This window comes from Gastrolobium bilobum, unplaced genomic scaffold (assembly GCF_033153095.1).
Source record: "Gastrolobium bilobum isolate Gb01-03AN ecotype WA unplaced genomic scaffold, APGP_CSIRO_Gbil_v1 utg2182, whole genome shotgun sequence".
Lineage (NCBI taxonomy): Eukaryota > Viridiplantae > Streptophyta > Magnoliopsida > Fabales > Fabaceae > Gastrolobium > Gastrolobium bilobum.
Genome location: NW_026899651.1, coordinates 789,782 through 805,992, shown reverse-complemented (window position 1 = coordinate 805,992; position 16,211 = coordinate 789,782). Strand labels below are relative to the sequence as shown.

The 16,211-nt window shown below is 36.5% G+C and overlaps 1 protein-coding gene across 3 annotated transcripts; it reads right to left on the bottom strand.

Moving 5' to 3' along the window:
* Positions 1-1,099: 1,099 nt before the first annotated feature.
* On the bottom strand, positions 1,100-9,492 carry LOC133292269 (uncharacterized). Of its 3 annotated transcripts, XR_009748890.1 has the most exons (9): positions 9,198-9,492; positions 8,857-8,941; positions 5,443-5,484; positions 4,122-4,290; positions 3,170-3,222; positions 2,848-3,069; positions 1,904-1,950; positions 1,679-1,801; positions 1,100-1,597 (listed from the first exon to the last, which is right to left on the bottom strand). XR_009748890.1 is itself a non-coding variant. In XM_061490664.1 (8 exons), exons 1-8 carry the CDS (start codon positions 9,425-9,427, stop codon positions 1,747-1,749), a joined length of 903 nt encoding a protein of 300 aa, XP_061346648.1. In that variant the 5' UTR covers positions 9,428-9,492; the 3' UTR covers positions 1,100-1,746. The 3 variants fall into 3 exon arrangements, 2 of the variants coding, with proteins under 2 accessions (XP_061346648.1, XP_061346649.1); XM_061490664.1 differs by having other exon boundaries at positions 1,100-1,801; XM_061490665.1 differs by having other exon boundaries at positions 1,100-1,801; positions 2,848-2,994.
* Between the last annotated feature and the right edge of the window lie 6,719 nt (positions 9,493-16,211).

Sequence of the window (16,211 nt, the reverse complement as noted above, 5' to 3'; positions counted from 1 at the left end):
AGTTCTTGCACAACCACCACCTATAAATTTAAGGCCTCTAGGGAACATTCTTGGTTCCTACAATTCAAAATATAAACAGGTTCAGATTGAGAATTGCCTCTTCAGTAACGGCTATACCTTATTAGTTTGTGGTTTGACCCAAATATACTTAAAATCGAACACTTGATTGTCTCAGAAGTTTAAATTTGTATTAGAGTATTGTCTGTAAAGCGCTCATAAGGGATTTATATTTTAGCTAGGTGTTGTAAAAATTTTCCTTGTTTTTGACAATGATCTGTTCAAGTTTGACGGCTTTTTTTTTACTGCCTCGATGTATTATGTGGGAAATAATCTCAACAAATTAAAATGTCCGGCGTGTTAAGATAATAGTTTGATAATATAGTGGTATAAATGGGTTACACCATGTTTATTTCTTCCTCGATTACCTCCATGCCCCATCTTCGGAAGTGCACATTTTACATGGACTCCGATCTATGATGTTGGAGCAATCATTTTTAATTTTTCAGAATGTCTTTAATCAAATGAGTTGATGTTTGACTTAAATGTTTACTAAAGCATGTTTTGAAAAATGAAATAAAAAAGGGGTTAATAAACCGGAGGAAGTAATCAGTTTCTCTCTGCTGGTTAACTCCCACATATGCTACGGGTTAATGTTACGATGGTGTCGTGACCAACGTCCAACGTAGTCAACCAAACATGCCACGGGGCAGGGGCAGGGCCAGTGTATAAATCATCGTATTTTCAAGCTTTTGTCGTACATGGGCACATCCAAAGAAAGATGCCAACTTCAAGAATAATGATAGTCAACTCAAAAAAGCATTGAAAAAGAAATTTAATATTTGCTGTCACAACATATTCACAGATCTTTTTGGTATGAAACATCAGATATGGGGAATTTGGATTTAACAGAAAAGGCCGGTATCTCACAAATAGAGTCGTAAAGGCCGTATCTTAATGAAAGCAACCAACATAAAAACTGTTTTTGTCACCATTGTACAGCTATATTACAATAAGCAAATAGTGGGGACCAAAAGGAAACAAACCTAAAATGCATAATTACACCGGCTATCTACGGTGTGCACTTTTAAAATATATTAAATCAAAAGATGATATAAAATTAAACTAACATCAGCATCACATTTTGTTGGCTAAATTTCTGTTTACATCAATTTATTTTTTCTTTTTAATAATAGCTTTGGACACATGGGTGTCTAACGTATCAAAATTGGCCCATTCCGATTTGACAATGAAGTAGTAAGACTAGCAGCCTTTTTTTTATTTTATTAAAAAGAAAAATGTTATAAACCTTCCCTGAAGGTCAAAACAGGAAGAAGAAAAACACAGTAAAATAGTTAAGTACCTCCTGCATATTTGCGATATAGTTGAGCATATGATGCATCCAATGCAGACACCCATTTGCTCACATATGAAGAATTTCATATGAACACCCACCCATCTCCCGCATAATTCCTAAAGTTTGACTTTGAACAAATTTCATCCGCATATGAAGAACCTGGTTTTCGTCTGTTCACAACTTGTTACTATTATGAGAATGAGACTAAAACTACTCATCTCCATGACTTGATTATGGATTTTACTGCAGCAGCAAGCAATAAACATCTCTTACCACTCTTTTTTGGTATAGAAAATATCTTTAGAAAGAGCACTAAGGTCTAACCACTCATTCTGACTCCAACAACATGCTCATCATTCAGTACTGAGACGTCACTCGTGATGACAGCAGCTTTAACATATGCTAATATGCATTTCCTCCCCAATAACTGCAAATATCTCGTTCACCCTGTGAATAAGGGAGGGCAGGAAAGGATGGGGGAGATAAACATGCATTTTAGCCACATATATTTATATAAATTTATACTATAACATTTCATTGTAGTCCAACCTGAAAGTGTCGACATTCGCCTCTGCAAGCCATGTTGTTAAATAAACCTGTGATTTAGAATTAAATTTAGACAATCCCATGATAGAAAGGAAACTATAAATTATATATGTACGAGAAAAAACATGTATTATTTTAAGTTCAAAGGATTAAAAGTAGGGAGAAAACAATAATTACCACAGTATCCCTATCTGATCTGTTCTCAAACTTGCTTACCAAATCAGTAATTTCATATGTTAAATGTAAATTTCCCATTTCTTTATGCTAAAATGTATCCTTCACATATTTCTTTTTAATCAGAAAGAGGAAAGGACTCCAATATAAGTGACAGTGAATCAACCCTTACAAAGACATTGTATAGGAAGTAAGAAGATCCAGCACCAGACTCTTGTCATGTTAGCTTACCCAGGAAGAGGATACTTACTCCACCAGATGGCTAAGAAATTTATTCTTCCTCCCATTAAAATCAGTCTAAACTATAATAGTGTAGCTTTGGAGTATCAAATTGATAGCTAACATATCAATTTTAAACCTCAAATCATAGTAGTTAATTGCGCCGCGAGCCACACCGCATGGGCATTGCGGTGCCTCACCGCAAGAAACCGCATCGGAACGCAACAGCCATTGCGATCGCAAATCACGGCCATATTGTTGTCATAAGGCAAAATGTCAATTTTTCCTAAATTTAAATGGGTAACAGAAAATTTTTAAGGATTTTTTAGTCTATCTGTGTCACTTCTGTTATCTGTGCCTTTAAAAAATGTTTCTTTTTGTCATTATTTCTGTCATATATCTATTCTGATATTTCTGCAACCGCAACCCGTTATAGCGCTATAACATTTTTTGGGGTTGGCCACGACATGCCGCAATCCGCATTTGATAACTTTGCCTCAAATATAGACACTTTATAATGAATTCAAGAGCATATACCATATTGAATATAATACCTGTAAAATCTCAGGGTTGGGTTTGTTGTCAAATCTTAAAGCAACCATGTCAGATTTCCCATCTCTCAGTCTTGGTGGAACTGGCCCATGAGTATCCTCACAGTACAGATTGCAGTCTCTCAAATCTTTGAATTCATCAGCATAAAGCTGAGCTGACCAATGCAACTGGTTTACTTGTGAAGCATCATAACCAATGGACATAAAACCAAGAACAAGTAACCGCTGCCCATTTGAAATAAGTTCCCCAATAAGAAAAATCAGCAATCAAATATAAAATGAAAAAAAAAAAAAGCACAGCAACTGCAAAGAAATTATATTTCACCTTCAAACGCAATTCCAAGCTAAACATCTGAACCAGCTCCTCAGCAAATTTTTCTGAGATTTCAAAACGTGTAATTTTATCATAATTTACAGGAAAATATATGTCAGTTAATACATTGCACTCTGATTTCCCCCATTTGTTATGTTAAATGGAAACAAAGTTAACGATGTACATTGATTTGTAAGTGGAAGAAACTTCATTATAATTCAGTAATATTTTCTCAGATTTAGCCTAACTCCTCTGATGGAACTTTTAAATTAAAACTTATAACCATGAATTCAAGTGTTTTTTCGCATTCATTTATGCTTCCCTCAAAACAGTTCCAAAATTCTACTATATTTAGGTTAGCCAAAACTAAAACCCTCGATGATTGTCTAACCGTGTAAAAGGGCAAACCTTTGCGAAGGTAGGGGTGAAAATCGATAGTATGCAGCCCTACCCTTGCTTTTTTGTGTAAAATGATGTTTTCCAGACTCGAACCCATGATATTCCGGTCACAAAGGAGCTGGCTTGTCCTCTGATTGTCTAACCATGTATAGTACATTTAAGAACTGACAACTCTATTAGAAAGACAGAAACAAGCATGTATTCTATAAACTTTTCTTTTCCTTTATTGCAAGTTTACCCAACTTACAGGGGAAAAAGTGAAATACAGTCTTATTGATGAAACATAAATTCAATCTGGTCACTCTATGATATAGAAAACAAAAAAAAGTTCTTCGAAAGGATCAAAAGTTTATACAATATGCCTATTCTAGCTAGATCTAATATGTTACTTTTTTTTTTTTTTAATATTAATCTAATATGTTACTTCACTGGGTGAAAATATATGCATAAAACAAAAATGAAAAAAAAGAAAAAGAAAAAAAGGGATTACTAGCAAATCAACTGAAGAATTGTACAACAGTATCAATGATCAATGCAAGATGTTAATTTGTGAATATTGTAATACCATGTGAAGAGATCGACAAAAATGCAAATACTGGAATCCCACCACCATCTCCAGAGTCACTCTGGTCTTCAGAGTTATGAGAAAATTGTAAAATTGAACTATTATTTGCTCCTTTGAGGAAACACTTCATTGATCTGCTAACATTGATCATGTCACGTGCAACGCTCACCTGAAGTTACATGAAAATTAAAAGAAATACATCAATACACCTGATATTATTCAGTAAACTATTGCCTTTGATAAATACAAGTATGTGACAGCTAAATTTTGCAGAAATACTTCTTTATAAATTGCAATAGAAGAGGAACCTTGGGACAACAGTTGGTGTTGTCACCATGTGGCCCAGAGGTCACAGGTCTGATTCATGTAATCAGCCTCTTGCAAACGCAAGGTTGCCTAATATAGATCCCCACAACGGGTTTGACCCTTTCCTGATAATATTTCTCCAATACTACTCCTGTAGTATTGAACACTGAATGCATTAAAAGAATAAAATAACTCACTTAATTGTATTTATTCTACACATTCCTTTATGGTTAGTATCACATGAGTCTCATTTATTTCTATTTTTAGTAAAGGACTATGTACCGTGGGAGCACTGAAGATTTTCCCCTTTCATGAATCCTGCACAGAACGGGGGCTTTATAGTACCAAACTTTATAGATTGCAAATTTCCATTTTCCATGAACATGGCAGTTAAAGAGGTGCTCAGCTTTTGTATGTCATTTTTTGTGTGTGTTTTTTGTTTCCCGTTTCATACATTTGAAAGACACTGAAAATAATATTATATGGCATCAACAACACTTCCGAATTTTCAGTTGAGTGAGCGGCTAAAGCAATTATTTTTGGTAAATTGGTAGGAATATATATGTAAGTGTATGTAAGGTGGGTTGTAGAGGATTATGTGCTACTAATGAGGTGGCATAACTAACTTTAGAATATTCTGGAGGGTAGGCTTAGTATAAGATGGGGAAGGGGAAGGATGTGAAGCATATATTTTGGAACTTGGGACTTGGGCTGGGAAACCAGGTTGGGAGAGAACCAGAGCACTCTCTAATTGCTCTGGAAACCATTTAGCTTTTCTTGTATTTTTCCTTTATTTCATTACTGTCTCATATTGTTTGTACCTTCTTCCATTGATTAACATACATAAAATCCAGTTCTTCTGGGCCATTTCTCCGGTGTTAGTTGCGTTTTACTCTAATATTTTGACAGATCTTAACATAAATACATGCCAAATTGTATGTTCCTTACAATACTTTGCAAGAACAAATATATCTTTAGTTCAAGTTTGAAATAAAACAAGAGGGATATAAAATACCATATCCTTATAAGACAACAACAATTCGCTCCTTTGAAGTTCCTGAAACAACAACAAAAAGCACATTCTGTAGATATTTAAATGATGTGATATACTTTAAGGTTTATCATTTTCAATAACAGAAGAAATTTTATTAGAGAGATAACAGAATAATACAACCGAAAGGATAATACGATATCCACCTGAAAAGAAAAACAAAAAGAAAATGAAGATCCAAACACATAGTAAAGCATTAGAAAGGAGCTACATACACAACCTTATTCCACAAAATATGTAAGGGCAGACAGACCTCATTGAGAATGCAGGCATTTCGCTCCTACCATATACCAAATATACCCAATAATCGTATAAATAACATGCACAAAATTTTGGCCTCTTTATTCCTGCCAAAGCCTTTGAAACGTATCATGAAAAAAGCTCTGTAGCATGTTGGGCACACCCAATGTTCACCAAGAACCCCAAACAAGAGGAGGTATCTTCTGTCATAGGTATTTGCGATGCAAAACAGAGCATGGCACCGAGATGGAAGAAGGACAAAAAAAAGAAGGTCGGAAAAGGGGAGGAAGATGAACGGTATTGAAGCCAATATCAGGTAGGGGGAAATTTGAGGCGAAAGATGAAGGGGAAGATGCAATGATGGGTCATGGTTTCCAGAATTTAGTGATGGCAAGGAGACACATGAGGAAGAGAGATAGGAATCTCCAACAAAGCCAGCGAACTCAAACTTGTCCATGGAGATGGATGAGAGATCATTGGCAGAGGGGTCGTAGGTCCTGCATTTGCAGGCCAAGCCTCCATTGTTGATCTTGGATGGATGCACAAGTAATACAATGGTGGATCAAGGAAAGATGAAATCAGCGACAACAATCATGGAGATAGGAATTTTACACAATCCATCAGCAACCCCACCACCGCCACTGTTATGAACATAAATACAAGGGAACACAGGACTTAGAGATCTATATCAGAAGGCAGTCAGTTGCATTAGTTGAGGCTTTTATTAGGAGTTTGAACTAGTTAGTTAGTCAATTGTAAAGTCAATTCAAGAGTAGGTGCTATATGACGAAATGACTTATCTATTATCACACACATCTACACATTTACATTTCATAGAGAGTAACTGAGAGTGCTTAGTTATGAAGGGGAATTTCCCCTTTGGAGAAGATAGTCCCGCTTTGTAATCCTTGCAAACAATTCAGCAATAAAGACACTATTTTCTGTTCTTCTTTCTAGTGTATGACTTCTTCAAGCCCTTTTCTTGATTTCTGGTCGTATCAGCCGCAGCCGACAAAGTCAAGTTCACATGTTAAGAATTGTGGGTCACTTCAAGCTGAGTTATCGGGGATTAAACAACATATAACAACTTAGTATCTATTCTTGTTATTGCGGGCTAGCTTGTAAAGGAAGAAAAGACACTTAAGGAATCAAAGAAGGAAAATACTTACAAAGATTTTTCTGCTTATCAGAGGCTTGAGGCAGGTAACAACAACCCATTACCTAAACAATGCTGGTTGAAGGAGAAGAGGGTAGATCTGCAAGAGAACAATGAGGCGAGCCTACATATGCAGGTGGTAACAAAAATGATGGCAGATGTGCCCTCACGCCAAAAAATTGAACAACAGCTCGACAGGCTTCGGCGGCATATAAGAGCTCTGGTGGGCTGGATGACTAGAGGTTGCTAAAGACGATGGTGTGGTTGGCTGATAGAGTTGACACTCAGACAATGATAAATTTTCAACAGTGGTGGTGTAGATAAGAGAGAAAAAGGAATGTTTTGTGTTAGAGCACCTGGGAGGTTGGTTCAACCTGAAACCACCAAGGATGGATTGATCTAGATGGGACAAGTTTGATGGTGTTATCAACGGCTAGAAAGCTCGCTTGATGACAGTGGAAGACAACTAAGAGTGGTAGGTGGCAACCATAAAATAGTGACAAAATTGAGAAGCGACGTGTTTGGGTGTGTGGAGTCACGACTGGCAGCAATTGTGCATCTTCCGGCCGCGTTCGGCAACATACCATCGCCTTCGCCGGTGTATTGTTCATCATGCATTCGGCCTTCGTTTTCGATGTTAGGTGTTTTTCCTCCCTTGTTCGTTGTTCATTTGTGGTTGTCTAGCTCTTTCCATTGCTGTCCAGGCCTTTCGGCATTCACCCAATACCTTTTATTGTTGTCCAGGCCTTCTTGTTGTTCATCTAACCCTCGGAGAAGTTAGAAAGTTGCACTTTGGCCTGTCTCAGATGTGCTTTGATTGGGTCTCCTATGTTGTTGTATGGTTGAAGCTTCCAAATGTTATTTTTGATGAACTTGGAGAAGTTTTAGGTTTTTGTTGTGTATAGTTGATTGCCAAGACATTTCCGCCGATGCCCAGTCCATCAAACTTTCTTCTTTTTGGTCACACAATGTTTCAACCAGCTCTTTAGACTTATGGTCATTCCAGCCATGTTGTTGAGTTGCCTTTCCAATAATGTTTATCTCTCCAACGTCTCAAGTATCCATGATTTGTTTTGTGGGGCTCAAAATATATTATTTGGTTATTTTTTTTAAAGGGTTTATTTGCAACAAGCTTAAAGCTTAGTGAGTTTAGCTTGAGGGGGTGCTAGAATATCTAAAAGATACTGTATAATATTAACATTATACCTTAATATGGTTTAGAGTATCCTAGAAGATCTCTTTGGATTAGTTTCCTAATTTCTTTATATTTTATGATTTGTTTCCTTATTTTAGGAGCCCCTATTTAGTAAAAATAGGGATTAGAGCTTTGTCGTTTGTAATCACATCAATCACCTCATAACACATAATATTCAATCTTTATCATTCTCTCTATCTCTTCTCCTCAATCTATACCTAAATCATATAATTTCAACAATAAAGAAGTGTTGATCTGCTATTAAGTGCTATCAGCAATAACCCATGAAGCCCATAGTTGCCAGTTTCATCAGATGCAAAAGACAATATACAACAAATCTCCTGGCGTTCAGTATATTAAAGAATCCTTTTTTTTTCTCCAAGGGTTGGTAAGCTGTAGTAGACACATAAGGGGGTGAGGGGGTGGTAGAAAAGTGTCCAAGTATATAGTATATACAAATTCAGATTGCTTAGCGCTCCGATGCAAAATGTAACTTTCATTTTTTAGCACAACAAGAATTAAACCTTAATCAACCCAGCCACTCAAGCCTAACCCAGGCGCATATAGTTCTTCCCCCGCCCCCTACTCCCCTATAAAGTGCATAATGAAATGCAGTTTGGTGTAGTTGAGAGATATTCAGAATAGCTTAAAAGCTAAATCCATAAAAAAACTAAATGCAAAATTTTCAATGGAATTAATCCAAAATTCAAATAATAGTGTTGAGAAAGATTTGCAAAACTTGAATTAGAAAGACAAGTAAAAAAATAAATAAAAAAATCAGTAATACCTGCTGCTTAAATAGTTTCACGCAAGCTCTGTTTCTTATATCAGGCATATCGCTCAAAACACCTAACTTCATATCAGGCATGTACCTACATCAATTACTAAACAACATCAGCATAACCACAAGCATCTCATACGCCAAACACAATAAAACAACTTGTGAATATATTCGAAAAAAGAAGAAGACGCTAAAGCAGGAATGCTTAAGCTGGAACAAACACACGATAAATTCCATTGCAATTGCATAACATCCAAATTATAAATGTTCACTTCATTGCTCTCTTGTTAGTTTTGAATACGAAACCCGCGACAGAAAAAGAAGGACGGAACTTAATGGATTAATACCTTTGGGAAATATGAGAGTTGACAAGAGCAGTTGCATGAGATCTTCCGGCGGAAAAAATAGAGGACCATTTATCCCTGTACGACGCCAATTGTGACCACTGGTTCCTCAGATTCCGCTGCGCAGCTTGCCTCCATAGCCTGAGAACCGATGACGGCAGTGGAGAAGAACTTTGAGGCTTAGAATCACTGATTCTCGAAGGAGACGATGTCGCTGAGTTTAGGGTTTCCATTGTTGAGTTGAGTTGAGCATCGATGAACTCGCTTTGCCGTTAGAGAGTGCATGTACAGAACAAGAAGAGCCTTTCCATCAGGGATGCACGATAATGAAATGAGTATTATACCCCACTCTTACTCGCAAAACTTCCATTGAGCAGCTTTGCTATTTTTATTTTTATTTTTCACGGGAATTGAACACACACCACTACACTACAAACACCTAACACACCCCACACCACTAGGCTAATCCTAGTGGATAGCTTTGCTATTTTTTAGGTGAAGAATATTGTGACAACTTACTATTAATCAAGTGACTACCAATTAATCTTATCATTAGATCGATTATATTGATCTAATGATTATATTTATTTCCATATTTGTATGGTCATGATTATTTAAATTCAATACTTTATATTTATTTTCACCTTTGTATGGTTATGATTTCTCATATTTAGTACTTTCACTTTAAATATGGGGAATCATGACCATACAAAGATGGAAATAAATATAATCGTTGGATCAATATAATCGATCTAACGTTGAGATTAATTAATAGTCACTTGGTAGTAACACAACTTGATTGTCACAATATTCTTCCTCTCTTTTTTAACTTTATTTTATGGAAAAAGTATCTAATTTTACTTAAATTTTCATTGTCTGATGTTCATTAGAATGACACGGCGTTTTGAGATTAAAAAAATTAAAAAATTGAATTGATAAAGATTATTATAACTCTACAATAAATTAAAATTATAAATATATCATGATTTTCGCCCCTAAATAATATCGTTTCGATGAATATTAGATAAAACTATTTAATGTAACTTTAAAAAAATGAATTCTTATTTTATTTACACAAAATGGGTTGGTCCATCAGTGATTGGCTAGATTCCTGAATGTATTCTTGCCAAATTGCCTATGAAGTGAGAAATGTTCGAATGCTAAAGGCACTCATTTGGGGAGCACTTTACAATAAATAACCTCCAGGCCTGGAATGGTTGTACACTTTGTTACCATTTTGTATCAAAAAAAAATTATTTTATTTTATTAATTTTTTCTCCAATTTGATTTAATTGGGTTACAATTTATACTTTTCTATTTTCTTTCTAATAATCCATCTAACAGTGAAATAAATTTATAATAATATTAGTAATAACACTAGTTAGTAGTAAGAATGAGATAAATGTGATAGGGAAAAAATATCCCAACTCCCCCCCCCCCCAACTAGTCTAGACTTTCTATTATTAAGTGTATCCTGAACTTCCATAGATTCACTTTTGGCAGATGAGAAAGAATTTTGTATTTTCTGGTAATCAATTGCTTACTAATGAGAAAAGACGGAAAAAGTTTATCGACACTGCTACTATATCTTTTCATTGCAATTTAAACATAGAAAGCACTCTAGTGCGAAAGGGATGTTCCGTCCATCATCCCTTGTCTCTGTTAGTTATTTTAAATCCAGAAGTTATTCAAGTTGAATTGATGTGTTGTTGTCACTCACACGTTTGGAGAAAGAAACTAGGTTCCTCACCGACTAGAAATAAGAGAATATAAACATGGTGGCATCTTAAGGACTTTCCTTCTCCTCTGATAGGATGTGTAAACCTTATTCTTAAGAATGAGATTAATGTTTCTCCACCCAAATTATGTGTGCAATAAATCTCTCATAATTTTTCTTCTTCTTTTTTCGTTTCCGATTTGTATCCGAATTTTTTTTCTATCAATTAGGGGGTGTTTGCTTCAGGAGTTTTGAAAATTTTTCGGATTCCGACTTTAACTGATCTCCACGTTTGGTTCACGGATCTCATAATTTTTACCCATGAATGAAAGTTGCCTAGCTTTCTTGAATTGCATGTTAAAAAATCGACAAAGCACGGTTCCTGAATGCAACTTGGAAGGTGGTATTTTTCTGAAAACCGAATAAGTTAATAATGTGGTACAAAACGGTGACAATATTACCCCTAACTTTGGATTGTAAAGTATTATTTTTAAAAGGATAATTTTGTAATTTCAATAATTTTTCCCATCAATATTTTATTTTCAACCAAACACACATTCAAGAATTTTACTAAATTTTCCTGGTGAAATTTTGCCTAACCCAACAACTTTTTTAAAACTTTCCTATCTAACTCACTTTCCATGCAGATCCTTAGTAATTACATTTTCCTAGTAAAAAAAAATTCTCCTGAACCAAACACCCCCTTAGAGTGCAGATATTTGAACTTTCGAGACTGGGATATGAATTATGTATTGTATCTATTGTGTGTTGGTGGGTTCCCCATTGTTGGTGTTTTATCCTTACCATTTTTCATTTAATTTTCTTCTATTTAACGTTCTTTATATTTCTTTTTGTCTCTCACTGATAAATTGGAAACAAATTTCATTTTTTTTAGTGTTCTTACTATTTTCTGGAATTAATTCATAACAACTAAAGTTTGGCCCCTTTATTGGTTTGTGATAAAATAAATCTCTCTTGTTCATACTTCGTATTTAGATGATGACTCTTGTTGGCTCATACTTCGCATTGCTGAGTTATTGTGTTTATCTTTTGCTTAGTAGTTTATGTTTCAGCCTATGAATAATTGTTGCTAGTGTTTTCTAAATTCTATTTATATTTTCTTGTAAAACAAATGACTTATAACAAGTTGACTCTTCAGGGGCAGATTAGCTAGCCAATCGACACATTGATTAGCTTCTCTATAGATATGTTGAAATTGAACCCTCCAATCCTTAGAAAGCCAAGCTCGTATACGCGTCACCAAATGAGACTCACGAGCAGCATCACCAGCTTTGGTGAGCACCGCTATTGCATTACTAGAATAACTTTCAACAATTATTTTCCTCCACACTTTAGTCCAAGCCATTTCCATCCCTTTTAGAATGCCCCATAATTCTGCCACCAGAGCAGAACATAAACCAATCTTATACGTAAATCCTCCCATCCAGTGGCCAAACTGATTTCTTACTATACCCCCACATGCAGCTAAACTCGGATTTCTCTTGACGCTCCATCAATATTTATCTTTATCCAATCATTCTCTCGTGGATTCCATGAAATAGCTACCTCAGAAATGCTACTCCTCGGAACAGATCCACTCTGAAGCCGAAATGCTTCATTCACCTGTGATGCGGATGAAATAATAACAGCAACCTTATTCATCCTAATATCAATAGTTTGATCATAAACATACGCATTACGCCAGTTCCAGACTTATGAACATGTCACGAAAAAAATTGTTATCCAAGGGATATCCTTTAACTGGAACTACTCCCTCGACAAATTTCTTGAAAGCCATGAACTTAAATCTTCCCTATAAAAATCCCCATCTATACTCACAGGTAGCAACTCATCCCACAATCTTTTTACATAATCACAGTCTCTTATCGCATGAAGCACCGTCTCATCAAACTCATGGCAAATTGGGCACACGGGACTCGAAATCCCCCAAGTCGCAGTGAAGTTTTTTGTTGGAAGACGATGATGCAATACCTTCCACATGAACAGTTTTATACATTGTGGACCTTTCCATTTCCATAAAATCTTCCATTCTTTCACTTGCTGAATTGAGGACTAATTCATATCATCCAAATAATCATATATTGCTTTCGTAGTGACACATTTTCCACTTTTTAGGGCCCAAATCTTTCTATCAGAGCCATCTTGGGGGTCTGGAGGGAGGAAGCTCTGAATGCTTAACAATACCGACTCTGGTAGCCAATGTTTTAATGTTTCTACATCCTAGTTTCCTTCTCTGTTGACATATTATGACATTTTTTTCTTCTGAACTTCCGTATTTGGTACCATATGTGTAGCTACCTCAAAAAGGTTATGATCATCGTTTTGCCATTTATCTTGCCAAAATCTTTTTTGATTTCAATCTCCAACTTTCCAAGCACTACAACCTTCTAGGCTTTTCCACATTCTACAAATATTCACTCAAAGGCGAGAGTCTCCCTTTTTATTAACAAAAAGTTCATAATCTCGCCTTTTGTTGCATCATTCAGCTAGAAATGCATCATTCATCAACAAAAGTTTTTTTTTATGCCAAGATGCGAAATTTTGGGCCCATCTTCCCCCACTTGGATTGGTTTCCATAATCCCCCATTAACAGCTGTATCTATAATATGTGTCAATTTCTCCATACCCGTCACAAAGAGGTATGTGGAGAGGAGATCACCCTGACATAATCCCCTAGATGGCTTGAAATCATTTATTTTCTGACCATTCCATAATACGTTGATGGTAGGAGTGTTCACTGCTTCCATTATAAGAGTAATCATATGACTTGGAAGACTTATTTCTTCTGCAACATTATGGATGAAATTCCAATTTAGCTTGTCGTAGGCTTTCTCCAGATCTACGTTAATTGCCATGAATGCTTTCCTTCCTCTTATTTTATGCATAGTATGGATCAACTTTTGTACCGCTATTATATTATCTTGAATATGTCTCCAAGGAACAAAACTAGCTTGTACTGGAGAAATAAGCTTGACCATAATTGGCTTGAGTCTCTGGACTAAAATTTTAGAAACAAGTTTATATATAACCGAGCAGAGAGAGATTGGTCTGAATTGAGTGATACTTGTGGGGGACTTGACTTTCGGGACCAGTACTAGAAGAGTGGAGTTAACCTTCTCCAATATGGATGACTATTAGTATTGCATTTAATTGCTAGGAGCCGCTCCTTGTCTGTGCCTCTTTGCACCGCGATCACTCCCCGCCCTTGTCAGCCACCGGGATGTTATATATATGCCTTGTAGCAGTGTTAATATTTTTTATGGTATTTTTATTTTAAATTAAATGGATGAAAATTGATGATCCTTTTTACTAAAAAAATTGATGATCCTAAAAGCGAAAAAATTACTTTAAGTTAATTGCAATATTTTTTATGAAATGAACTAATTTTAAAAATAGACAATTTCAAAAAAAAATGTTAAAAAATTATTGACTGAATATATATTTAATTATGATATGCTTCTTATTGGGCTTTTTGACCCTTGTAATGCGAACAAACATGCACATGATAGTACGCATCTTAACGTGTATGGGTGAGGGTCACGGCCTATATGGCGATGATAGACAGAATCACATATGTCACTGCATCGTGTCTAAAACGCGCACTGAAGCTAGACGAGCGTCTCTGGCAAAGACCCGCAAAAATAAGTACACACTTTTAGATTTTATATTTTAGATTTTTTTTGACACACAAGGAAAAACAAAAACAACAAAAAACCAAACACAAAAGATCTACTAGGCATAAAGCCCAAGCTAACCAACAACTATTTTATCACTAAATAACCTGCCTAAGCACTCTAGTAGGGACACTTCATATTATTGGATTGTTTATGGAAACTGATACGAATATAAGGCAAGCCACAACACCATTTCCTTCATGGTGAAATGCGAGATGTAAATACGTCAGTTTCTCTTAAGCAAAGTTTAGATGCGATGGACCAACAAAAATGAGGTATGAAAATGACTGCACCCTCGCTGGATGAGAAGCTGCACAAGAGAATAGTCCCCCTTTTAGCCAAAGTTGTTTGAATCCTTTTTGCCATTCTAGCTCCAGTTCTGACAAGCAAGCCCTGAGCTCCGCGTTCAGCACACAGCCTCGGCCTAAATTCCTCCAGAAAACAACAACTTAATTGCCAGAGCATTCGCAAATCACACCATGAGCCAAAGCGCATACAGTCCGCTGAGCAAGCCCCGTATACATTGAGCTTCAACCACTAATCCAGTGGGCAAGTCCATAAAATCATCCTCTCTGTTCTTCGTCTTAGTTGTAGACCAGCAGTGGCCAGCATGTCTCTGGCTTATAGTACGCTATCTCGATACCTTGTTGTTGTTCAGACGAGGCCATAGGTTACTTGGTAAGAATTTTTTAACACCATTTTGTTCCTGGCTCTCCAGAGACACCATGAAGTGATACCAAATAAGAGCGGCTAGTTGGTGTCACTATTCCACTTTGTACTGCTGTCAATGTTTACCAAGATCCAGTCTTGGAGGTTTAAGTTCTGGAAATTGAACCAAGCATTGGGATTCACCATCAACTTCCAAACTTCCAAGGACCTACGGCAGTCCCTCACAGCATGAAGGTCAGTTTCCCTTTCCCCCGATGGCATCTAGCGCACACCTCTGTCGACACTATGTTTTACTGAACCCGTTTGGTGTTAGTCATGAGTTTCTCCCCCATCAACAACAAAAGAAAGGTACGCATTTCTTTCGGCCCTTCCCAATCCCAATTTTTGGTCCAAAGTAGATTTTCTCCAAGACCGCCATTCTCTATCAAGAGTTTGTAAGTCGATCTCATTGAGAATATCCCGTAAGGAGTTGCTGCTCATGTTGCTCGATCTTGATATTCCAGATGCAGAGGTGGAATGGTGTTGGCAATGAAAGCTGCTATGTGACCAGGGAAGGCCTCACGCCGTCCACATAGTCCGCTACTAAGCGATTCCTATCTTTAAGGGAGACCTTTGTTATGGCATGATTAAGAAGGGGGCCGATATGTGGCAGCCACGAGTCAGTCCAAAAATGGGCACTCCTACCATCTCCTAAGGAGATTTTTCATACTCCAGGATCTTCGTCCAGAAATGCACAAGACCGCTCCATAGGTTGAAACTATTATTTAGTTCTTAAATGGATTATAACATGCCCTCTCCCACATTGTACTTGCTTCTAAGTACTTTGACCCAAAGGACTTCAGGTTTGGTAAGTATATTGTTCCATATCTTCATAATAAGGTATTATTCATTTCCTTTATTCTCATGGCTAGGCCTCCATGGGATTTGGGTATGTCG